At 36.7% G+C, this 26,243-nt stretch overlaps 2 protein-coding genes and 1 pseudogene across 6 annotated transcripts in view; 1 reads left to right on the top strand and 2 right to left on the bottom strand.

Moving 5' to 3' along the window:
- LOC127959234 (serine/threonine-protein kinase 24-like) overlaps positions 1-13,609 on the top strand; it is a 17,205-nt gene extending 3,596 nt beyond the window's left edge. Inside the window, exons 2-11 of the mRNA XM_052558291.1 lie at positions 702-932; positions 5,576-5,632; positions 5,862-5,970; positions 7,054-7,211; positions 7,417-7,602; positions 7,816-7,961; positions 9,937-10,054; positions 10,144-10,206; positions 11,862-12,007; positions 12,684-13,609. Coding sequence (XP_052414251.1) covers positions 702-932; positions 5,576-5,632; positions 5,862-5,970; positions 7,054-7,211; positions 7,417-7,602; positions 7,816-7,961; positions 9,937-10,054; positions 10,144-10,206; positions 11,862-12,007; positions 12,684-12,723 — 1,254 coding nt within the window. The 3' untranslated portion in view covers positions 12,724-13,609. The remainder of the gene's footprint in view (positions 1-701; positions 933-5,575; positions 5,633-5,861; positions 5,971-7,053; positions 7,212-7,416; positions 7,603-7,815; positions 7,962-9,936; positions 10,055-10,143; positions 10,207-11,861; positions 12,008-12,683) is intronic.
- On the bottom strand, positions 13,343-26,022 carry LOC127959236 (solute carrier family 15 member 1-like; annotated as a pseudogene).
- LOC127959233 (dedicator of cytokinesis protein 9) overlaps positions 25,196-26,243 on the bottom strand; it is an 82,234-nt gene continuing 81,186 nt past the window's right edge. For 4 of the 5 annotated variants that reach the window (XM_052558285.1, XM_052558287.1, XM_052558286.1 and 1 more), the window contains exon 53: positions 25,196-26,243. In XM_052558285.1, coding sequence (XP_052414245.1) covers positions 26,118-26,243 — 126 coding nt within the window. In that variant the 3' untranslated portion in view covers positions 25,196-26,117. The other variant, XM_052558289.1, reaches the window with a different exon arrangement.

Here is a 26,243-nt window from a genome sequence, read left to right as displayed (position 1 = left end):
TCGGTAGGTTTAGAGTTGATGCTAGCAAAAGAGATTTGGAGGATTTTAAGGTCGTGAATTTTTGCGTGCTCTGGGGATGTGAACGGCAGCAGTTCAGGATTGTCTTAAATTCTGGTCCCACTGATGGTTAGTCTAGCATGGTTTGTTTTGCTCAGTTCGAATGATCTTGGTGCTGTTTGGGATGGTTTTTGGAGGCTTAAGTTAGCATGCAAGTGTTAAACCCAGAGCAGTTTTGAGGTTTAGTTAGTTCTGGTGTTATTTATTCAAGTGCTGCTCAGTTTAACCACTGCTGACTCTGCAACGAACTGCCTCATGCTAATAATGTCAACACTGTTTGTAGCTCTCTCTGTGTTTCCTTTAAGAAGGCCTCTGGGATCTGAGAAGTTCAGGGTCATGGCTGAGACCTCTGGGAACTGTGGTCCCAATCAGATGTGCTTCATTTCTCAAACGTACTCTGGTTCTAGCATTTCAGAGAACTTTTAGTCAAACCAAACAATTCTAAAAGCCTATTTGAAGATTGGTCAGAAGTACCACTGCAGTAACCATAACTAACTAGGCCCAAGGCTCTTTTCTGTATGGAATTTTTACCCTTAAATGCCACTTCATCTGATTTATCAGTACTGCATGAATTAGTAAATTGTTTAATCTGCTTAAAACTAATTGAAGGCCCAGACTGCAATGTCTTTGTTCTTTTTTTCCAGAATTTAAAAGCAGATCCTGAGGAGTTGTTCACTAAGCTGGAGAGAATCGGTAAGGGTTCGTTTGGAGAGGTGTTTAAGGGCATCGACAATCGCACACAGAAAGTTGTGGCCATCAAGAACATCGATCTGGAAGAGGCTGAAGATGAGATTGAAGACATTCAGCAGGAAATCACAGTGTTAAGCCAGTGCGACAGTCCCTTTGTCACCAAATACTATGGTTCCTACCTAAAGGTGAGTGGCCAGCATATACAAAAAGGCACTTTGAGGTCATGCCTTGTGACCTAAAGGATGTAGGTCATGATGACACAGAGGACTCTAGGAGAAGTGATATCTCCTGTGTTAACTGAATTCCACTTGAACAGGCTGGAACCCATAGGGCTTCATTCAGAGCTCATTTGCATTTAAAGCAGCATGCAAGAAAATGGCTTGCTCCGAAAAGAGCTGTTTTTGGCAGGGTAATACTGGTGTTGTTTTACACTAAAATTTAGAAATTATAACCAAAGTATGTTATAGAATTTTCATTAAGACCCTAAAGAATCATATCAACTTGTGGAAAATGGGCATCCAATGACCCCTTTAAGATATTGTTAATGAAACCTGAGAGATTTTGGTCCCTCAATTGTCCAAAATTTTGATGCATCAAAAGGTTCATAAGAATATTGTCCACCTGAAACCAGCAGTTTGTGAAGTCTTATGAAGAGACACGATCGTTTTTTATGATGAGCATATTTAATTTAGTCTTTTAATCACATATAAACATTGATCAATGGACATGCATAGAGCACATCAAAATGATAGACAGAATCTCTAAAGTGCTTGCCTGACATGAGGTTTGTTCTTGCATGTCATGCAAGCACATTGGAGCCTCCGCAAGAACCATTTAGGTTTGTTTTTGTGCATTAAGCAAATACAGTTGTGCTGCTGTTTGCCATATACTGCATGATGTTGGTTTTATATGGGTTTGGAATGACAGGAAGGTGAGTAATTGATGATTGTATTTTCGTTTTTGGGTGAACTGTTCAGCTTTAACCTCTGATTTCAAAGCCTCATTACTCAAGCTCATAAGAAAACACTGTACCCTCCATCCTCAAGTAGACATTTTTCAGTTTCTAATTAGGAACTAGAGAAAGCGTGTTTATCTTACCACAGTTGAGAACAGTTGTGCTACTTAATGAAGTATGGAATTGGCAACACAATGTCTTTTTTCTATTGCTGAAAAGATGCCAGTGCACTGACATTTCTATAGTCCAATTTTGGCTTCAAAGAATCAGCTTCTCTAGAAGCTCATCGGTCTATTGTTCTTTAGAGAGATGAAGGCCTTTCCATCTGTAAATGTACAATACTGTCTTGAATCAAAACAGCATACTGGATTTAAACAGGACAGAGAGAAAGGGATGGCCCAGATGCATGCCAGCAAGAGGACACCAGAGTTTGAGGAACAGAGACCCCTCAGGTCCTCAGCTGGCAGCTTTGTTCAATAGTATATGCCAAACAGCAGTTTCATCTGAAACTGTGTAGAGCATACTTGGTTGTGGGCCTTGTAAACAGAAAGAAAAAGAAGAAGCTTCATCAGAAGTTTGCAAATAAGAAAACATGGTAACTTCGAGACTGGACAGTAAATGATTAGAGAAGAGGGTTACGGATGACTGAAACTAGGTTTGAGGAAATAGGAACAATTTGATCCTCAGATCTGTGAGAACTGCCAATCAAAACCATGTGAAGTGCTACAGAAAGTCAGTTCATTAAGAAACTTGTGCCAAAGTTCTGCCCAGATGTCATTGTTCACTCAAGTATCCTCAATTTGCAACAAAGTTTAAAGAATACAGCATTTATAAAAAAATAATAATAATAATAATTGTGACATTATTTTTACTGAAATCTTTGAACAGTTTAGTTTTAACATTATGAACATTAGTGAATAAATATATTAATGTTGCATAGATTTTCAAAATATTTGAATTGTATATTTTATGTAAGCCGAGTATTTATCCTTTCACACATAAACCCTGTTAAATTGACCAAAAAGTTGAATCTATGGTGCCACCACAAAATAAATGTTTTACTCAAAGTCTTTATTGAAAATGATTATATAAAATATCACAAAAGTTATCTTTTTGTATTAGGGATGGCATGAACACTTGAAACTTTAGAGTTCATGAAATTATGTCAATTCAATGACATTTTTGGTACCATATAACTACAATTCCTAGTTAAAAATATTGCAGCTATATTTGGAGATTGATGTGCAATGTTTTTGTGCTTCATGTTCATATTTATGAGAAGTTGACCATGTTTTGTTCCATGCTTGTTAGCAAAATTAAAGAAATGTGCTTCCTGTATTACATAGGCCTACATTACTGTGTGTGATGGCACCTTTATGCAGAGTTTGTAAAGTAAAGCTGTTTTTGGTTGATGTAAAATTCAGACAGATCAACATGACTTGAGCTCACACCGATGACCTTATTACTATTTGGCAGGCCGTCAGGCGGCATGATCAGTCCACTTCCCACTGTGAAGAAGTGTAAAACTAGCATGTGTGGGTGTTCTTTAAATCAGCCTTGAAACCATTTCAGCCTTTGTCTCACGGTCTCTCTTCCTCGGCCACAGCATGCACCAAATGTTCATAATCTTTGATGCCCCATGTGGAGTTGTGATTCTCAACATTAAACTTAAGCTGAATTAGCCCCAGTGTCACAAATGGAAGCAGAAAATGAATGCTCAAGTTCAAAGGAACCATAGTGAAGTCACATTTCTTTTTGTTGTGTATTTAAAGCTGCTAGCCAGAAAGAGAGAAGCATAGATAGCAGCTGTAATTTCTGCCTGGGGAAATAAACGACATGTATTTTTGGGAGAGAAACAGAATGCTTGGCGTAAGCTATTACTTTGAAGATCTGTAATGATGAAATTGTAGAGCATGTTACCATTTTTATTTCTTTAGATTTTAAACTAGGTACATTTTCCTGCCTGTGCAAAACTCACTGTTAATTAACTGTGGCAGTGTTTGCTAATCCATTGCTAAGTTGTTCCGAATGGCTTAGGATCTTGCCAAGATATCCTGGATGTTTGTTTAGATGATTTGTGTGGTTTCTAGGTGCATTTTTTACTGTCCCACGTTAAAAGATCCCATCTTCTGAAGTTTCTGTAGCTTTATTTGCACTGCAGGACAAGTACGATAATTCTTATATAAAAAAAGACCACACCTTATTCAATTTGTAAAAGTTTCTTGGGGAAAAATAGGTTCGTTGTTTATTTTCAGTATTGTTGCAGTGTTTTAAAGTCAGTTCACACAGGAGGCACTTTCAGATCAAGCGGCTTTCTGTTGGTCAACTCGATGAATTTGCGTGACCAACTTAAACTTGTTGCGAAATCTACTTGGGGGAAATATTTCACCCATGTGTGAAATTCCTGATTACGTAAATTCCAAGACCGATCATGCGGCTTTCTGTTGGTCAATGCGGCGAATTTGCGTGAACGACTTGAACTTGTTGCGAAATCTGCTTGGGGGAAATGTATCACCCATGTGCGAAATACCTGATTATGTAAATTGCAGTTAATGTTACTGGATTTTGACGACCAAATTTGCTGCACTTTATGGCTGCTTGTATTAAAGAATGATTGCATAGGTTCCACTTGAAGTTCCTGGATTTTAACCACTGAAATTTGCAGTATTTTATAACCGCTTCAAACAGCAAGTCGTTTTTGCACAATTTTATTTTAGTTCACAATTTTCATATTTTTTTAATTAACTTTCCGTAATAAACTTTAATAGTTGAAGAAAAATAACCCATATAGCCTGATGTTCTTTTTTTATTTGGTACTGTCCTGAGTAAGATATTTTACATAAATTGTTTACATTTAATCCACAAGACAAAAAATAGCCTCATTAAAGGTGGATACTCCACCCCAAAACGAAAATGTTGTCTCTAATCACTTATCTCCATGTCGTTCCAAACCCGTAAAAGCTTAATTCGTCTTTAGAACACAATTTAAGATATTTTGGATGAAAACCGGGAGGCAGTTTTGTGATGATTGTTCATAAGTCCCTTCTTTGTTCTGAACAGTTAAACTAAGCACTGTTCTTCAGAAGAATTTTCACACTGAGGACAACTGAGGGACTCAAACACAACTTTTAAAAAAGGTTAAAACATTCACTGAATCTCCAGAAGAAAATACGATGCGTTAAGAGCCGGGAGGTGAAAAAAATAAAAGTCATCAGGTTTGTTAGATATTCTCGATAGCACATCTCAAAATTGGGAAGATTACAATTCAGATTGTTATTTTTGTGTTGGAAGATTGATATATGATATTTTAGGAAGATCACCCATCACTAGTGTGAGATATGCAGCGAAGTTTAGTAATTAGGATTGGGGTCGTATGAGCATATACCAAAATAAAAAGTCTGCATCTTAGTTTCAGTGTGACTGGCGAGCACTGCAGTGTGCAGTAGAGCATAAATGAATTATTTCAGGTGCAAAAGTGAGAGAGACACAAAAAAGTGCTCTGCACAGAAAGATGAAAGAGCACACAGAACTTTGTAGCTGCGCTGTGGTGAACCATTAGGTGAAATAAATTAATCGCTCACTTTTAAGAGGCTCTCGGCGTGCTTCTTCATTTTCAGTTTCTACACACACACAGGCTCACGTTCTCTCACTCTAAGCTCATCATGTGAGGTGGGAGGTATGTAACCCAATTTTCACTCTTCCCTCTCTCTCAGTCTAGCTAATCCCAAATTAAAGGAGAGATTAGGATTACACATTTACCCTCTCACTAGCAAAAGCCTCGACTCTGGAAAAATTGTTGTTGCTTATTTGTGAGTTGATGGGTTTTTCTCGCCTTTTAACATCCAATTCCTCTTTATCTTTCTCTTGCTGTAGGACACAAAGTTATGGATCATCATGGAGTATTTAGGTGGTGGATCTGCCTTGGATTTGGTACGATGCAGAACTTTTATTCTTGATCAACCTTAAAGAACGTAATGTTTTTATGAAGCTTTTGTGATGTTTGAAATGACTTCCTCTTAAAGATGTGGTTTCACAAGTGTAAAACACACACATTAGGTTTGAACCTAATATCACTATTTTTTGTTTTATACAATATTATATGTATTTTGTTGTTGTCGTGATCAGCCAGGGCTTGTGGTTAATCATTGTTCACTTTCAGCTGGAGCCTGGTGCTTTAGACGAAACGCAGATCGCCACTATCCTGAGAGAGATCTTGAAAGGCCTGGAGTATCTACACTCTGAGAAGAAGATCCACAGAGACATCAAAGGTATGGATGGTGGAATCAAGGTCATCCTGACCTTAAATGACCATCTTATAAATATTGCACACAGAAATGGAAGAGAACATTTTAAGTTCTCCTTGCATCTTTCTGGAATCGGGATGCACTGTTTTTATCAGTCCACCGAGATGCAAAGTACCAAGCTTCTACATTGAACACTTCTGAGGAGGTTTTGTCTGGGTTTGCAACATATATAAATAATTATTAGCAAGAATACATTATCAGTTGTACAACTTCATTCATGGAAATAGTCTGCTTTTATAGTTTGTTATGATTTTATGTAACAGCAGCTGCTCTGACATTTGACTAAAATGCAGATAATATTGGTCGGCCAGTTTTCTTCACGGTGTGATGGAAAAGATTAGAACACACTTTAGTTTTTTTGTTTTTTGCAATAAAAGAGAAAAGAAAATCTGCCTGTATGATGGCATGCAAATGTATGGTTGGTCTGAACAGAGTCATTTACAGCAGTTCTTTTAAACAAAAATTTTTATTGCATCGAATTGTCACACCAAATGTTTGTTGGGGGGGGGGGGGGGGTTCAGCATGTTAAAAGGCTGAAGTACAGATATTTTAAAATGTATTGGTCATCCATATATTTATCATAAACTATTAAAACAACAAAATGAAATAAAAATTTCCAAAATTATATTGGCATTGTACTAAAGCAAGCTGGTAAAAAATATTAAGATATATCTGGTCATACAGTAAAATAAATATTTGCTAAGTTAAGTTGACAGAATGTAATATTAATCCTTTAGGTTTTCTTTTTTTTTTCACAAAACTGTTAAAAATTAGTTTTGTCGACACCATAATGAGATTTGATTTTCTGGTTTCCGACTATTCTTTAGAAATCATAATAAATGGATAATATCGAATTTGCTCAGTAAAAACGATTGAATATTTTACACATTATGTTACAACTATAAAGGCTTTAAAAGTGCATTATGTCAAATGTTATTGTTCAGCACACCTTTGGGCCCTCTGAGGGATTCCCAGACCCCACTGTTTGTTGGTACACTCTAACTAACTCTGCACACTTGACCTCCTTTCCTTGTTTCTTTCTTTCAGCTGCAAATGTATTATTGTCAGAGCAAGGGGAGGTGAAGCTGGCAGATTTCGGTGTGGCCGGTCAGCTCACAGACACGCAGATCAAACGCAACACGTTTGTGGGCACACCCTTCTGGATGGCCCCAGAGGTCATCAAACAGTCTGCCTACGACTCGAAGGTGAGGGTCACTGTAGATATGCCAAGACTGACTTGCTAGCTACAAATCCATCATCGCACCAGACGCCTGGCTCTGGATTTGGTGCTAATTGTAATATCTTGTCAGGTTTTTCCATATGATTCATTTAGATGAGCGATGACTGTTCCTCTTCCACATGACCTGGCATTGCCCGTTCACATAATTTTTTTTTTGCTTTTCCTACCAGGCTGACATTTGGTCATTGGGCATCACGGCGATTGAGCTGGCTAAAGGCGAGCCGCCCCACTCCGATCTGCACCCCATGAAGGTGCTGTTCCTCATTCCAAAGAACAACCCCCCTACACTGGAGGGCAGCTACTGCAAACCTCTGAAAGAGTTTGTCGAGGCCTGTCTAAACAAAGAGCCCAGTTTTGTGAGTATGCTCGTAAGGGATTCCCAGAGGTCATTTCCTCCTGTCTGGTTCACTGATCCTTCTGGCTGAACAGTTTATTCTATTTCTGCTACTCGGGTCATGATCTTTTCATGGTTATCAAGGCATGTACTATAATTGTATCTGCATCAAAAGACAAAACTGAAGTTTTGGGACTGAAAGGACCCATCTAATAGTTTTTAATCTTTCTCTCAGAGACCGACAGCCAAAGAGTTGCTGAAACACAAGCTCATCGTCCGCTATGCGAAGAAAACATCCTATCTGACAGAGCTCATCGACAGATACAAGCGCTGGAAGGCCGAACAGTCCCGAGCGGAGTCCAGCTCCGATGATTCTGACTCGTACGCAACTCAAAACACAACTAAAATGCTGTTTAGAAATGTTAAAGAAATAATCCACCCAACAAATATTTCTGTCATAATCTACTCACCCTCATGTTGTTCCTTAACAGTGTGTGTTTCTTTCCTCTGTGGAACATAAAAGGATATTTACCTTTTTATTTACCTAAAATTGACCTCAAATACTTGTATCGTATTGGCATAAATAAAAAAACATGGAAACATAGTCAAGAGTTTTGGAATGACATGAGAGTGAGGAAATAATAACATAATTTTTATTTTCAGCTGGTTTTCAACCCTGGGTTAATGCAACTAGCAAGAATGTGTGTGTGAAAACATTAAGGTTAAACCAAAATACAGTGTGAAATTTTATAGCTTTACTACCCAGTAAAGGTTACTAGTTACAAATGTGAAGAGTGTGAAATGTGGAAGATCTAAGAACATAATCTGGGATTTCTTTATTCCAAGGTTAAAGAGTCAACAAGAGTTAACAGCTTCCAGTTAACAGAAAGTGGCTAACTAACTAATCAAACAAGTTAAATAATTGTCTTTAATATGATCTAGATTGGACAATCATGAAAGTTTTTCTCCCCTGCTTGTGTTTGGCCCTCTCTTAAAAGCGTATACATTTCTGATTAGGGATGTTTATTTTAACCGTTAACCGACCGCTAAAAAGTTTGTTACCGATTAATACATACATTTAAATGGTTTAAAAAATAATTTATTTATTTTCAGTAATTTATCAAAATATTTAAAAAGGTTTGCATTGTAAAAATGGGCTACGTTACACGTTTAAAATAAGTTTTTTTAGAGAGAGAAAAAACATATGCGGTGTAGCCTATTAATAAGTCACATTTTATTATTTCATTCAGAAATAGGCCTAATGCCGATGCTAAATGTTTACAAACATTATAATAAACACTGTAAACATAGCTATGCTATTTTAATACCCCTCTCTTCACAACAAATCCTTTCAATTAGCAGTAGCCGATTTAAAAAAGAACAAGAATAAAAAATAGCCTATAAGAAGTTATAGCAACATAAACGACAAGCCAAAACTAATTCATTTAGTCTAAAACCAACGTCTCATTCAACGCAAAATCAAATATTTCTGTATTCTCAATGTATTTTAATGGCAAATTATTATTTATTATATCCTACTTTACTCGCGTTCCAATATCCACATAAAACAAAATGTTTTGCATAAAATCATGGCGCTACAGTGATAACACTTAACAGCACAGATTTATGTAAACTGAGCAGTGTGTTTTTTTCCTTATATTTTATGATAATGAACAGACTGCATTGTCAAAGTAGCAAAGCTTAACTTTGTGCGCGTATTCGGCGTCAGTGCAGTCACTTGACCCCCTCCCCCCCAACAATGGAATCAGCTTTTCCTTTTAGTCATAAAGATAATCAGAATTGTAAATGGTTTGCCTTTATTTATGTACATTCACGATAAAAACAAATCTTTGTGTGTAAAAAGCCTAAAGAAAAAAAGGAATGCCGCTTTCTGCCGTCTGTTTCCTTTCGCGCAGCACAAAAATGAAGCGAAACTCTACGTTTTTTTTTTTTTTTTTTCAAGTAAAAATATATTTCTCATATAGGCCTATTTATTCACTATTTATAGCCTAGCTTTATTATGTTTTTCTTCGCTCCCAGAAGAGCTGCAGGTGCGTGATGTGATACGAAGACCATGAGAATCCTCATGTTCTGTTTGTTGCTTTTTGCGCATGTAAATGAATCCCCAGGAAACAAATGTTAGTATTTTTAACGGGTCACAGAAATTCATCCTTTCTAATTTAATTCAATTCTAATTTAAAATAATCTTGTTAACGGATAATAATTGGTTAACGGGCGTCTGTTGTCGGTTAGGAAAAATAACATGCCTATTTTTGATGCATCAACTTTCATTTGTCCTTCTTTTATGTGTTCAATGGATCCCTCTTATATTCTTTTGTGTCTTTGTTCCACTCAGGGAACCGGATGGCCAGGCGTCTGGTGGGAATGACTTTGGCAGTGATGACTGGATCTTCACCATTCGAGAGAAAGACCCAAAAAAGCTGCAGAACGGAGCCAGTCCAACAGGAGAGGAGGTAGGTGACTGAGCTCAAGGCCACATCGGACTGTTGTGCTGTGTAAGCGGTTTCTTTATCTAACTGTGTGATGTTTTCTGCTTCCACAGGAGCCCAATAAGAGACCTCTGTCCCAGAGTCTGTCCACTGTCATCACTCCAGTCTTAACTGAGGTAAGACATATCCATCACCTCCACAGGGGAACCTTCAAAACCAAAATCAGAAATCCATCGATGTTTAAATGCTGATTTGTATTTGTACTTACCAGCAGTGAGGCACACATTGGTCTCATTTCTTTATTTCACTAGTGTCTGCTCACTATAGGATTTCTAGCTTCAGCACCGGTATAAAAAAAAACATATCAGCGTGAAGATTAAAAGTGGCCCTTGAATGCTTTATTATGTCTTAAAAGCATCATTTAAAGGCAACCGTCACTCCCTCAGGCCTCTTACTAATCAGTATGGAGCAATGAGGTATTTGAGGCGGAGAGCGGAAAATAGAGGGATGCTGGGAAAAAAGCCCAGGGACAAGTGACTGCACACTAATTTGTTCCACCCTCTCCTTCGTTCAAGGACTAAATCCTTCCATTTCCTGTCATGCTCTTCATGAGAGTGCAGTGCACTGTAGTCTAGACTCTTGACTCCACAAGATGATTGTTTTTAGAGTAGGCCATATTATGATACATATTATGTAATAGAAGTATGTTGAACGGTAAAGATATTTTTCTCCATCTCGATATGTATTCAGCACAATTTAAAACAATCAACAAATAAAATTACTCCAAACACAATTATCAAAGAGAAACAATTTGGTTTTACAAAAGTTTATAATATATTTTTAAATAATATAGTGATATTGCCAAGTCAATTTCCAGATTTAAATCCGATAGAACATGAATTTCACCATATATGTGACCTGGACCACAAAACCAGTCTTAAGTCGCTGGGGTATCTTTGTAGCAATAGCCAAAAAAACATTGTATGGGTCAAAAATTTTCTTTTGTGCCAAAAAATCATTGGGATATTAAGTATAGATCATGTTGCATGTAAATTTCCTACCGTAAATATATCAAAGCGTAATTTTTGATTAGTAATATGCATTGCTAAGAATTCATTTGGACAACTTCAAAGGCGATTTTCTCAGTATTTAGATTTTCATTGCACCCTCAGATTCCAGATTTTCAAATAGTTCTATCTTGGCCAAATATTGTCGGATCATAATGGTGATGTAAATAATGTATAAATCTCAATTTAGAAAAATTGACACTGAAGACTGGTTTTGTGGTCCAGGCTCATCACAGAACACTATCAACAGTGGTGAAGTCAATGTCTCAATAACTTGTCATGTGTCCTTGATCGTCAATTGCAACTTAACAATGATGTCTAATGCTGTACACAAGTTGACTTACTGTCTGCTGAGGCATGGCGTTCCACACTTCTTTAAGGGCTGCCCTTAGGTCGCTGAGGTTCTGGGATACAGGGTTATGACCCTCTGCACAACAACTCAGCTGATCCCATAGGTTTTCTATGGGATTCAGGTCTGGAGGAAGCGCAGGCCACACAATTTGTAGTATCCCAGCCTCCAGCAGTCGTTCCCTGATGATGCGACCTCGATGAGCTGGGGCATTGTGACTGGATTCATTGTTATTCATGTTGTATTGGCTTGTCACAGTACCATAATATATCTACTGTTGCAGTGGTCTGAGTTGGTATAAGTAAGGCTGCAGGTTAAGGTCTCTTTCTGCTGTCACTGCCAAGGATGCTGTCTCTATGATAAGTGTGCTTTGGATAAAGGCGTCAGCTGCGTGTCAAATTCTGTGTGTCCTCAGCTGAAGGAAGGGGCGGGAGATGCTGCAGCAGCGACGGTAAAACCTGAGGTTCTGGAGCAGCTGGGAGAGGCCATTTTTCTTGCTGAGGAGGCATATCCAGGGATCTCAGATGTCATGGTCTCCCAACTTATTCAAAGGCTACAGCGGTAAGGACAGCATACTGCAGTACTGATCAAACCTCATATTGCTCTTTATTGCAATAGTTCGTCCTAAAAATAAAATTGTCATCACTGAACTGTGCTCAACCTAGTTGCATTAGAAAATGACTCACATTTTTTTTTTTTGTTGTTGTTGTAGACTTCACAGTTGGAATAATTTTGACGTGTGCCTTCTCTAGAATAAAAGCAACTAATTTTAACTTAAATGTCATTAACAAATAAATAGACGTTGCAGTGAGGGTGAATATGAAACATTCAAAATGTACACTACCATTTAAAATCTTTTTTAAATCTTTTTTTTTTATTCCTTTTTTAAAATGTTTTTTGAAAGAATGTTGAGCATATATTATAAATTAGTATTACAATTTAAATAACTACTATTTTAGCTTACTGTCACTTTTGATCAATTTAGTGTATCCTTGCTGAATAAAATTCTATACTTAAAAACCCTAAACCTTGAGATATATATATATATATATATATATATATAATTTTTTTATTTATTATTATTATTTTTTTTTTTTTTTCAGCAACATATCAGTGCTTTTAAGCCAGTACTTGCTTTGATGTAATGGTCAGAAATAATTTCTGAATAATAAATAAAACATCTACCGTAAGCTTCCTTCATGCACAGATTCTTCAGCTTTCGTTTTCTTACCTGTAGGTTCTCTAGGGGAAGAAAATCATCCTCATCGCACCAGTGATTATTCCATTAGCCTGTCCGTCTCTCTTCAGTCCCGCCCCCTGGCATCAGCTCAGCGAATCCTGACACCAGCAGACTCTGTGACGTCTACCCTGGAGGACCAACTGTCCTTCACTAGCTTATCAAGAGAACTTATCAAGCTCCTCAAGCTTCCCCTAGTGTCACTTTTCTTTTATAATCTCAATCTCCTGGAACACTCTTTGGAGTGTGAGCGTATGTGTGTGTGTGCGTGTGTATGCGTAATAGTGCGTTTGTAATGGAGACCGCTTAAGCAATGGACAAAGTGTAGATGTAACTCCTTTGGCTAAGCACAGAGCGAGATGGAGGCTGGTCATTTTGCGTTATCTTACACAAGCTTTTGGAAGAATGCATTAAGTGTATGCCATCACAGGGTGAGGAGCCCGGCCCGTTGCCACCTCCTCCTCCTCCGCCCTAAACAAAATACAAGATAGTGTGCATGACTCTGAACAAAATGCATGTGTGAAGACGGATGTCTGTCGGAGTGTGTGCGCTCATCCGAGCCCTGATGTGAAGGAGATTGCAGTTCTCACGCTGAAATCTCAGGTAATCTGCAACGAGCAGACCAGTCATCCAGGAAGACAGAGGGCGCTATGTTTGGATTTGTGTACAAATCTGTGTATATAGTCTCAATTTTACAGACCTTTAAAAGAGATGATGGATTTTTGCAAATGAATCACTGTGTACAGATGGCCAAGAGCTTCTGTAGATATTGTTAGAAACAAAAGAAAAGGTAAATATTTAAAAACCAAGCCTCTGAAATGGCCATTACTGAAATGCCTTGCCTTTTTATCAAATGTACATTTTTGGGGGTGCTCTGTTCATTTTAATAAGAAATTAAAGGGTTTTACTCAAGGTTTGAGAACCTACCAATGTTTCTTTTGTCTGTTTGTGAGCAAAAGCAATCTTATATAGTAGTAATGTACTACTGTTTAAATAGTAACATACTGGTAAAAAAAAAAAAAAATAGCCTGAATGCACTGTGAGTCGCTTTGGATAAAAGCATCTGGTATATGCATAAATGTAATTATTTCAAAATAATCATGATTACTGGCAATTTTTTTTTTTTATTGTGAGGCATAAATATATATTTTATTGAAGCACTTCATCAATAATTGAATCATTCATAGCTTATTGGACCCAATATAGTTTAAAATCCATTTACAGTGTTATGTAGAAAAAATAATTAAAAAGATTAATTGAAGAAAACGACTCTAATGCTCGTAGCTGGTGCAAGTTATATGGCACGTTCTTCTTGTAACCCCTTTAAATATTGCAAATTGAGTTGCATTTACTATTGTGAAAATGAATTATTTGAAAATTTTCAAATCTTTAGTTTTACCCATTACTTGGTGTAGATGAATGGCTATTAATAAAAATTAATTAGACGCACTTTAGAATATTTTCTGAAAGCACAAACAGGACCTTGCTGCTTGAAGTACAAGAGGGAAACAGCATTTAAAAACAGTATGATGTAATTCTACACTTTAGGTTCCATTTGAACTGTTTTTTTTTCCATGTTGTCCATAAAAGAGGGCCTCTTTAACTCATCCATTTATTGATCGTAACATCATATACTCATAAATAAATCCAACCTGCAAAGGCACCAGTGCAGCTGATCTTAACCATAACCAACTCTTCTGCCCATGGTTGTCATCCCAAGCACACCATTCAATTTCATGTAGAATTTGCTTCCCTTGGGCTGATTTAGGGTTGTGTTGTATTTGTGCTACTGCATAACAAATCCCAAACCCAGCTTCGCTAAAAAATGGTGAATCAGTTTTTCGATCAATAGTAAAGGGAACACCAACACTTTCAAAGCACAGATCAAGTGAAAAAGAAGTGATGAATCTAGATCTTCATTTGTTTGACGTCTGTGTTCTTTGACATCTTGTTGTTTAAATACACCAAATTGTCTTTGGCCGTCATTTCAAGCTCTTTCTTTTTCTTCTCTTCTGGCTCAAGCTCCATAGATTTAGCCTCAATTTCCGCCGGGTCTATGTAGGTGTAGAAGTAAGCCATGACCGCAAAGATGATACTCACGGCCACCAGGAGAGATGCGAACAACACATATTCTGCCCACTGCAACAACATAAACACAGATGAGCTTACAGCAATACGGATGGCAACAGTAATTGACATTTGACCAGGATTTCGTCAAAATCTAATCGAGCAGTTCATGTGGTATACCTGATCTGGAAGTGAGCCTGCCTCAGCCACGATGAGCACAATGACGTTCCCCATTGCAACAGTCAACAGCCATCCAGCCTGGAGGACTGACTTCATATTGCTTGGTGCCTAAAAGGTAACAGTCAAATTATGAGAGAATTATAACTAAAGAGCTCAGTTGTATTTTTCGGAGAGCAAGCCATACCTGTGCATAGGAGAAGTCCAGGCCGGTGACAGAGAAGACCACTTCTCCGCAGGTCATCAAAAAGTACTGAATGACCTGCCAGGCCATGTGGATGCCGTTGGGTTCAATATCCTGTATTGCTTTAATGTTCTCGGTACACTGTACACACATCCAGACCCATGGGAATATAAGATTCTAACTATTCCTAATAGTGTTCATAATATAATCGTCGACTGTAAAAACATGACTTACAGATTCTCCAAAACGAAAGGTGCTTGGGATCAGGACTGTGTAGGAGCTTCCGAAGCCCAGCTGCAGGATGTAGTGGCACATCTGTCCTTCTTCATTCACAATAGTAAAGTTGGCTCTGGGAAGGGGGGCATCAAATCAAATCAGTGTAGAAAAGCAGCCTAGCAATGGGTTTGCACTGCTTTCTGGGTTTGCAATTTTCATCTGTAAAAACAGCTCCATGTATATGCATATGAATATATATTTATATTAGTAACTGTAATACACAATACATAAAACACGACACATACTTGCCGTGGGAAACATTGAGGTAGCCTGATCCTTGTAAGGGAGCGATGAGACCCAGATTATCAGACTTTATTGTGAAGTTCAGATGAGACCTAAAGCCATTCACAAACCTACAACACATGTTTGCTGTTAATCAGTTTGAATAGATAACAATTTGAAAAGAATATTCAAAACATTATTAATAAATGCACTAACCTGATCGCATTCATGCCTTGGTTTGGTTTCTCGGTTATGTCATTAAGCTGTGAACAAAACAATGAATCAGAACACACTCAACATTACAGTAATAATTACTGTATACTCATGACATTAAAATGATCACAATAATTGACACATATAAGATATTTAATTAAATACCATGATTAAAAAACAAAAAAACTGAATGCAGCACTCACAGTCTGAAGCATTCCATCAGTATTTATCAAAACCGTGTGCCTTGTTTTCTTCTGGAAATAAGCTGTAGCGTTTCTTTCTCCAGCAGAGACTGTAACGTTCTCGCTGTCAAGTGTCATATAATCATTAGACTGGGGGAGCAAAACAACATAAAAGAATTTGTAAGACGATTATGTACAGTTAACATACAGCACATATGCATAATGTTTCCTCAACTAAAAGCATTTTTATGTCCCAGGGATTGATTTTTATGAAAAGGTTTTCTTTTATACATGCACTGCTGTTATGGAGTGTCAGGTCAGTGCTAGGGTGAGTCCAATTTTTTTAAATGTTTTTGAATTCTCTTTTGCTCACCAAGACTGCATTTGTGGTCCCACTTTATATTAGGTGGCCTTAACTAGTATGTACTTACATACAAAAATAAGTACAATGTACTTATTGTGTTCATATTGTATTGTAAAACACTTTTGCTGCTATTGAGGTGGGATGGGGTAAGGTTAGGGAGAGGGTTGGAGGTATGGGTAAGTTTAAGGGTGGGTTAAGGTGTAAAGTATGGGTCAACAGTGTAATTATAAATGTAATTACAGAAATTAAATACAGATGTAATTACATGTAGTTTTTTTTTTAAATATAAGTACAATGTAAAACATATATGTACACAATAAGTACATTGTACTAAATTATTAATTAAAATGTAAGTGCATAGTAGTTAAGGCCACTTAATATAAAGTGGGTCCGCATTTGTTTAATCAAAAATACAATAAAACCATATAACAATGTCAAATATTACTACATTTTAAAAGAACCTATATTTTAAGATGATTAATTAAACTGATTCATTTATTTCTGTTTTGAGATGAGTTTTCATGAATTTTCTTTAAAAAATTAATCATACTTTTTATTTTTTGTTTTTGTTCCTTTTATTCCAAAATTTTGCTTGTCAAAGTTGTACTGTCCACAATAACAAACAATTTTGCCCCAAATCAAGTTTTTTCACAAGTTAGTGTACTTCAAATTTTCAAATTATGTAAAAACGTGTGAAATGTCAATTTGTTAGCATTTATGTATTCTAAATACATCACTATGAAATTAACCACCTTGAGAAAAAGTAGGCTATTTTATTCCAAAAGTGTCATTTCCATCACAGAATGATACTGAATATGTAATTTAAGATGTGGCAATGACACTATGGTCTGAATTTTTATTCCTTTCAGGAAAAAATCCTATACAATTAGAAAAATATTAGACAAGCTTGGCATGTTTATTGGGCTTGCCAGAAGAAAGCCTCTTCTATCTAAAAAAAAAACAAACAAAACGGTTTAGATCTGCAAAGTTGAATCTGAACAAACCATAGTTTGAACCGATGAGACCAGGGTGGAGATGTTTGACCGTACATCACAGTGCCACATTTGGTGAAAACCTATAGAGCATATCAGCACAAACACCTCATACCAAAAGTCACACATGCTGGTGCAGGGCAGATGATGTTGGGCTTGTTTTGTAGCCATGGAACCTAGGCTCCTCACAGTCATTCAACCATGAACTCCTCTGTATACCAAAGTATTCTAGAGTCAATGTGAGGCCATCCATCCGACAGATAAAGTTGGGCCACAATTGGGTCATGCCACAGGACAATGATCCCAAGCACACCAGCAAAATCTAACAGCTAAAAAGTATAGAATCAAGATTTTTCAATTCCAGACCTCATCCTGGCTGAAATTATGTGGCGAGAGCTGTGCATGAACAAATGCCCTTAAACCTCAATAAGCTGGATCAATTAATAACAGTGGGCCAAAATTCCTCCAGAATGATGTGATAGTTTAATAAAATCTCGATAAAGTCATATAGAAAAATTTTATTGCTGGTGAAAGTGGATGTCATGTGATGTTCATCTGAGGTTTTATTTTCCAAATTTTAAGAAAAAATATTAAATAGTTCTAGTAAAATTTTCACATTTTCTGAGTATACGTTTCCAAGTTGTTCATAGTGCCAAAAATTCCCATAATTTAAAAGACTTCTTTGTTACTTCCTTTTAATTATGGTTTTCCAACTCTTTGAAAAACTGTTTAAGTTTGATGTTTCATTGTGTGAACTTACATCAAAGCCAGAAACAGCAAACGGTTCTTGCCCCTCTACTACAACAGGAACTGATGTGTTCTCCAAGTTCAGGAACTTCACCTGGATTTGAGAGCTTGATGGGAAATCGGGCATTGTTTTCTGATGGATTACAAGACAAGCATGTCAGAAACATACAATTTATTTTCTTCGCTTTGAATGTACAGTATATCAAATGCATTGCGACAATCATTGTACCAGAGTGCTAAGGGCAGAAGGCAAGCCAATAAGCATGCTGTAACAATACCAATCTAAAAGAAGCATCAGGTTATGTTCCTCAGACATCATTGCAACATATCTACTAGACTGCTAGGTATCAGTTACTCACGTCAATTTGAATCTGCAAAAGAGCAGCGGCCACAAATGCTAATGCGGCCAGCAGCATACCAACAGTCATCCTCCGCAGGGGCCTGGGAAACACCACACACACAAAATCACACCGTCAAATAACATCGTATCACAAGGGCAAATTCAGTAAACATTATCCAGCACTTACGTGAAGTTAATATGGCACTTCTTGATAAGTGGATACACTGCAGAGTCCATGATTGGCACCATTATAACAATCAGTATGGGGTTCACAATCTGCACCAGAATGTAAATAATGAGTACAAATGCACTGTATGTACACTACAATGTACAATATTATCATCACATAGTGTCCTGATCATTTCATATCCTGTTAATCATAGTAAAACACAAGTATAGACACACAAAGTAAATCGTGTGTAGAATAAATCAGTCTCACCTGTATCTGATCTGGCTGAATTATAAACGCTCCCTATGATGATAGAAAGAAAGAAGGGATGTACCATAAGAAATATGACAACATAACTGGACAGATATATGTGCATTCGGTAGTTTTCTGCAAAAATTTGAACTTACAAAGTTACCATCCATAGTGGTGGCTTGAAGAGTCCAACGGGAGCCCTGGAAAGACAACAACACTCTCATTTGACATCAAGCCCAAAGACAGATTAGTGTTTGTGCAAGAATGCAGATTTGATTATGGCATTTGTAGCATCATTGTGTTTCTACACTGACCTGCTGGTCAAATAAGGCCCAGAACATCGGCAGAGGAATATAGAGGAACAGAACCTTCAACACCATCTTCACCTGAGCGATCAGGAGTTTCTGTAAAAAGACAGAATGTCTGTGAACTTCTTACTGCATTGAAGAGTTAACTGAGTGCACATATAAAACATTTAATCATGATGGTTTATGTAACATACATCATACTTCTCTTCTGCCCAGTCCATCCAGTGCTCTCTCTTGGGGTATTGCTTACTGCGGTGATTGAAACGGTTCCTAACTGCAAACTATAGAAGATAAAAGAAAACTCTCATGCAATTAGACTTTTCCACATGACTTGATGTTACCAAATCAATTACACTACCAGCCAAAGCTTTTTGAACAGTAAGATTGTTTTTATTTTGTATTTTTAAGAAGTCCCTTCTGCTCGCCAAGACTGCATTTATTTGATTTGTATCAAGAAGTTAATATATGCTAATATGTCAATGGAGTTACTGTGCATAACGCCAGCATATATGAGCCCACGAACCACAAAACCAGTCAAAAGGGTCAATCTGAAAGATGAATAAATAATATTTCTATTGATGCATAGTTTGTTAGGATAGGACAATATTTGTCCGAGATACAACTATCTGAATATCTGGAATCCGAGGGTACAAAAAAAAAAAAAAAAATCTAAATATTGAGAAAATCGCCTTTAAAGCTGTCCAAGTGAAGTTCTGAGCAATGCAAATTACTAATCAAAAACTAACTTTTGATATATTTACAGTAAGAAAGAAATTTACAAAATATCTTCATAGAACATAACGTTTTAGTTTTGGCATAAAAAGAATCTTATCCTTTTTTGGCATAAAAAAAAAAATTTATATATATATATATATATATATATATATATATATATATATATATATATATATATATATATATATATATATATATATAATTTTGACCCATACAATGAATTGGCTATTGCTAAAAATATATTATAATATATTGTGGTCCATGGTCACAAGGTGTGATTTTCATACTATACTACATCTACATTATGTATAAAAGAATGTTACGTTTTAAAATCTCTCTTTGGCCTAATGTTTGGAGTATATTGAGTCACTATAATATTTGAATACTAAATTTTGATTGTTTATCAAGCTTGCAAGTTACACTGTCTTTTAATGGAAAGTGAATTGTAATTTGGGCTCATTTTAGTTCTCCCCTTTTCCAAAAACCTAATACTGTTTCTTAAAGAAAGCATAGTTTTGTCTGTGCTCTTACTCCAATGCATTGCATGACTCGCAGCAGGATGTTGCCTTTGGGGGACTCTATAATGTACATGCTGTGGCCTGCGATGAACACAACTGCAGAGAGAAGAAGAGCCTCAGTCGGTCACGGCTGCCATCGCGTGGTCATTAAAAGTATTGCACGTTTTAAAATAAATACAAGTAGACCGAAACAGTTTTAACTCACTGAGGGCAACCACCATGAGAGCTGCAGGGACCCCAAAAGCAAGCGGGAAACAACTTTGCTTTGAGTAGATACCACACTCTTGAGCTGACAAATACACACAAAGACAAGACATATTGTTCATATGCATTTTTATCAATCTACCATGTATTACCAACAAAAGTAAAAGATGCAGTTACACTTTATCTTAAGGTGTCCTTGTTACAGTGTAATTCAACATTTAAGTACTGAGTGATATTAATTAACTACATGTACTTACTATATGGTTAGGGTTAGGATTAGGGTTACTTGAATGTAGTTATGCATAATTTATTGGGATTACAATAGTTAGTACATGTTTATCATGTTTATCAAGGACACCTTAAAACAAAGTGTTACCAAAGTTACTGTTCAGATTGTAATTGCTGTAAATACACACCTCTCAGGATGGGTGTGATGAGAGTGGAGAGAAGACTGCCAGCGTTAATGGACAGATAAAAGATGGAAAAGAAAGTACTTCTTTGTTTTTCCTGAAATCAAATAAAAATCATAATTAATTTAAAATACATTATATACCCTACTATTCAAACATTTGGGGTAGGCCATTTTTTTCAATGTTTTATTATTACTCTTTAATTATTTATTTGTATTACAATATTATTACATTGTAAAGTGATGGCTTCAATTTTAATAGATTTTATTTTGTTCCTGTGACAGTAAAGTTAGTGTTCAGCGTCTTACAGTCCTTCAGAATATACTGATTTGGTGCTTAAGAAACATTTTTTATATAGAAAATATGTGTGTTACTTAATATTTTTGTGATGACAATGCTACATTGAATGAATTGATGAATTTTGATACATTTGATAAATTCTTGCTGAATAAAGTGTTATTTCCTTTAAACAACAATAAAATATTTCATAAACCTGTCTGTATCATAATAAAAATATAACTTTAGGATATTAAGCCAATAAGACTGCATCACTTGTTGAGTTCCTCAGAAGTTTCTACTGGCTGAAAACATGGAAAAAATGTTACAATAAGAGGAATTCTGACTTTTTACCCTAATCATATTGTAACATTTAGTCTAAAATATTCAGATTTCACACTTTGACCTTTGGCCCTTAGACTTTATATCCCTGTGGCAGGGATGGAGGGGGCTAAAACTCACCCAAGTATCTCCATTTGTTCATCTCTAACACTTAATATCAGACTTACCTTTAACTGATAACAGCTGATTTACACAAAATAATGTCTGCTATGCTTGAATGCAGTAGATCCTCTTTAATAGGGTTTGTGTGTGTGTGTGTGTGTGTGTGTGTGTGTGTGTGTGTGTGTGTGTGTGTGCGTGCGTGCGTGCGTGTGTGTGTGTGTGTGTGTGTGTGTGTGTGAGGGTCCACATGCCTGATGTTCTTCAAACTGATCTCCTCCAAACGCTGCCACACAGGGTTTAATACCTCCAGTTCCCAAGGCAATGAGCATGAGTCCCAGCATGGACATGGCACTACAAAAATAAAAATGAAGACATTCAAATTCACACCAAATAATGTGTCAGAAATCACATAATAACAATGTCAGTATTTAAAATGATTGCTCGATGTAGCACCTAATAAAGAGTATGCTACTTTTAACTTAATAGGTTATTTGGGTTGCAATAATATAATTAAAAAAAAATTCCCAAGCAGTAACTCACGTATGGAAGGTCATGTTGTCTGGTGTACCGTCTCTGTTAGTATCTGTGATATCATGGATGGCACTGATAGCTATGATCACCTGGCCGATGGTGTACACTACGGACAGATACACAATAGTCCTGGGAAATGTGGAGAATGGAGGTCATGTTAATACATATATTTATTATAGTAGAAAAAAAATAAATGTTGTTGAACTAAGCATTTTGACTGGGTGACAGTGTACTTCATACAAGTGCATAAACTGGGGTCCGGTGACTGCCAGGAAGCCACAAGGTGGTGCTAAATAAATTTTCAGGAGGAAAAGATTTTTTTTTTTTTTGACTTGACTTGACTTGACTTGACTTGACTTGATAGGGATCAGTATTGCATTTACCGTATTTTCCGGACTATAAGTCGCACTTTTTTCATTGTTTGGATGGTCCTGCGACTTATAGTCAGGTGCAACTTATTTATCAAAATTAATTTGACATGAACCGAGAGAAATGAACCAAGAGAAATGAACCAATAGAAAACATTACCGTCTCCAGCCACGAGATGGCGCTCTAATGCAGCTCAGTGCTCCTGTAGTCTACACTGAAGACATAGAGCGCCCTCTCGCAGCTGGAGGTGGTAATGTTTTCTCTTGGTTCTTGGTTCTAAATAAATGCGACTTATAGTCCAGTGCAATTTATAGATGTTTTTTTTCCTCATCATGACGTATTTTTGGACTGATGCGACTTATACTCAGGTGCGACTTATAGTCCGAAAAATACGGATCCTAGTTAATAGTATGTTATTGTGAACATTTTCCCAGCCCTAAAACTCACTTGAACTTGCCCAGCCAAGAGTCTGCAATGATGGCCCCCATGATGGGTGTTAGGTAGCACAGAGCCACGAAGGTGTGGTAGATGGTGGTAGACAAATCATTGTCCCAACCGATAAAATACTTAAAGTACAGCACCAGCACCGCTGCAACACACAGAGCACAGTAAAAGAGATGAGTGACACGTACTAAGAAGTAAAGAATGAGAACTACAGATCTATGTGAAAGAACAAGTAAAACAGAGCCAAAATTTCACTTCATTTCATGTGTTTGGGCTCACCTTTCATGCCATAGTAGGAGAATCGCTCACAGAATTCATTCACCACAATGAAAAATATACTGATAGGATATCCCAAGCAACTTGGCTACAACAAAAAACCACAGATCAATTAAAATCATTCCTAATAACTTGTATTTTGCCAAATTAGTTCTGTATATTTTGGTATTCTTACTAATTGTGCTGACATAACATATTTATTATGCAACTAAAAATAAATGCTTAAATTGAACAAAATAAAAATAGTAATTCTGTGAGTCACTAGCACAGAATTAAGTCTTACACTATTCTTGGTCTTCTTTGTCCTTTGTTCCTCTTTGTCTGCAGAAATGAAGTGAAATGTCATTAAAAAAGCTCTAACATGGATTCAGTTTCAATTTACTGACTTCAAATGCTATTTCAAACATTGTCACAATGTAACATTTATGAACAATTTGTGCATTGCCCTTTATATGCAAAAAACACACACATTTACTCTCCATGTACTAACCCAGAGTTAAAAGGGAGAATTATTATTATTATATTGTTCCATATCAACATCTAGGTTTACTCACCTGTCATGATTACTGCTTTACCTGAGGCTGTCTTCTAGTCCTCTCGTAAAGAATATCCTTTAGTACAGAGACACACACACTCACACTCGCTCTCTCTTTCACACACACACACAGACACACACACACGACCCCGGACAGACTGAGTTGTAATCTAAGAGAGACAGGTAACAGGGTTTTATAGACTCTGGACAATAAAATGTATCCTCGGCTACCCCTGGGTTAAAATGAGAGAAAATGTGTGTATGAGTGGGTGCAGTTTAGTTATTTATGGCAGTCTTATCAATTTATACTGAAAAGCAAATAATGTGAACGTGCAAAATGGCATTGTTTTCCTTAAAAAATTTTTTTTTTTTAAATCAATGTAAATAAATGTATTCTTAAATAAACTTTATTTAAAAACTATTTCAAGTCACTTTTCTGATGTAAGAATTATTACTGGGTTGATAAAATCCTGTGTTTATCTAATAAAACCTTATAATTAATGAATGGTAAATGATTTATTATACTTGTATTTAATTTAAATTTAAATGTAATTGAATTTAATAAAACATTTATATACATACATATATATATATATATATATATATATATATATATATATATATATATATATAAACAGTATTATATTTACTGTTGACTGTGAATTTGGAGAGATGTGGACGACACTTTCTGAAAGCACATCATCAGCTGATATACAATGTTAAAATGACTCACTTGAGCTGGAAAGCTGAAGTTTGGAGAGCTGTAAATCATTGGAAGAGAGAGGTAAACACACTGCCCGCATCCACACAGAGATGTTGCTGCGATACAATGGCGACAGAGGTGGAGAGAGTAGGGGAGTACGGCATGAGCGAGTCTGTGTGTGTGTGTGTGTGTAGACTGAGAGCAAGTCAGCAGGTTTTATTCAGAACGCACTTTAAAAACAAAACTGAATCTGATACTTTGTCAATATTGTCTATCTCTTCTAAACCTTATATAAAATATATGGTGATTTAAAATTGCCAGGATTTGGATATGAGAGCATAAATGATGGGCTGTATGTATTTCCAGTCATGCTAAATGCCTCACAATCAGGGGTAAAAATAATGCAGTGTGTTCGGCCATAAACCATACATAAAAAACCATAAATATTGCATAGATGAGGTTGTATAGATCAGGTTTTAATGATCTCACGGTTGGTAAATAATAAAGTTCACAGTAGTGGAGATAAAGTATGTTTAATGGAAGCAACTGATAAGAATGAAAACCACACGAAAACTGATGGAAGATAATACATTTTATTCAGAGATTTTAGGAACATTAATATGTTTCCAGAACAGATTATTTTAAATAAAAATACCCCCCCTCCCCTCCTCCATTTCAAACCCTCGATATAAAACAATTTACATTTAAACAAACATAAACGGTTATAAAAATCTTTCTGTTTATCTGTTTTGTCCATATATATTTAGATATTTCACATCTAGCCTTTTCACTTTGGCAAGAGATCTTCAGGAACCAAAACAGGACAAAGAAAGAGAATTATTGCACTCTGCTATGAAGAAACAGCAACTGTTTCTTGGCTTTCAATGAATAAAAGGAAAAAAATGATGGATGTGTGTGTTAAAAAGCTTGAGTGGCTCAGGTGATCGTGGGTATTTTGTACAGTAAAGCTTAAACTTCCTGCTACACTTAAGCACAGTTATATTCTCTTCTCAACTACTCAATGGACGGCTGCTGCTTTAGACACAGGAAGTGATGTCGAAGACTCTCTTTTAGCACAGAGCAGCAAAAAAAAATACAGAGTTGCGGAATATATGGAAATATTTTCTTTTTGCGGAATATATGAAGCATTACGTTTAAGGAATGTGCAGATTTTTCAAGTTGTTCTGGTTGTGTAAGAAATAAAAGTGAGAGTCTCCACAGGAAACTCCTGTGAATGGAGGACTGGAGTGGATGAGAGAAGAACAAAAGCTGCACGAGTCACATGGGGATAGTGTGTAGACATTCCAAAGACTGGACACACCTGCTGTATCCCAGAGTCCTGGATGCTGATTGATGGACACTCCTCGACTCATTCAGGAGTGTCAGACAATGAAATTCCATTCTTTCCTTGTTCTTTTGTTTTTGATGCATTTCAGTCAGTCTGCTCGTTTCTCTGTCTGTGGGCAGGGTCAGAAGTTTAAGGCCAGGGGTGAGAGTCACACGGTGGAGGCGGAGCTAGGAATGCCATGGAGGGTGGTGCCGCTGGGGGTCCCACTGATGGCATTGAAAATATGCAGCGAATCAGAAAGAGAGCTCTTGGTTCCGCCCTCCACAGTGGAGAT

The sequence above is a fragment of the Carassius gibelio genome, chromosome B6 (genome assembly GCF_023724105.1).
Source record: "Carassius gibelio isolate Cgi1373 ecotype wild population from Czech Republic chromosome B6, carGib1.2-hapl.c, whole genome shotgun sequence".
In the NCBI taxonomy this organism is placed as follows: domain Eukaryota; kingdom Metazoa; phylum Chordata; class Actinopteri; order Cypriniformes; family Cyprinidae; genus Carassius; species Carassius gibelio.
This window is presented reverse-complemented; position numbering and strand designations above follow the sequence as displayed.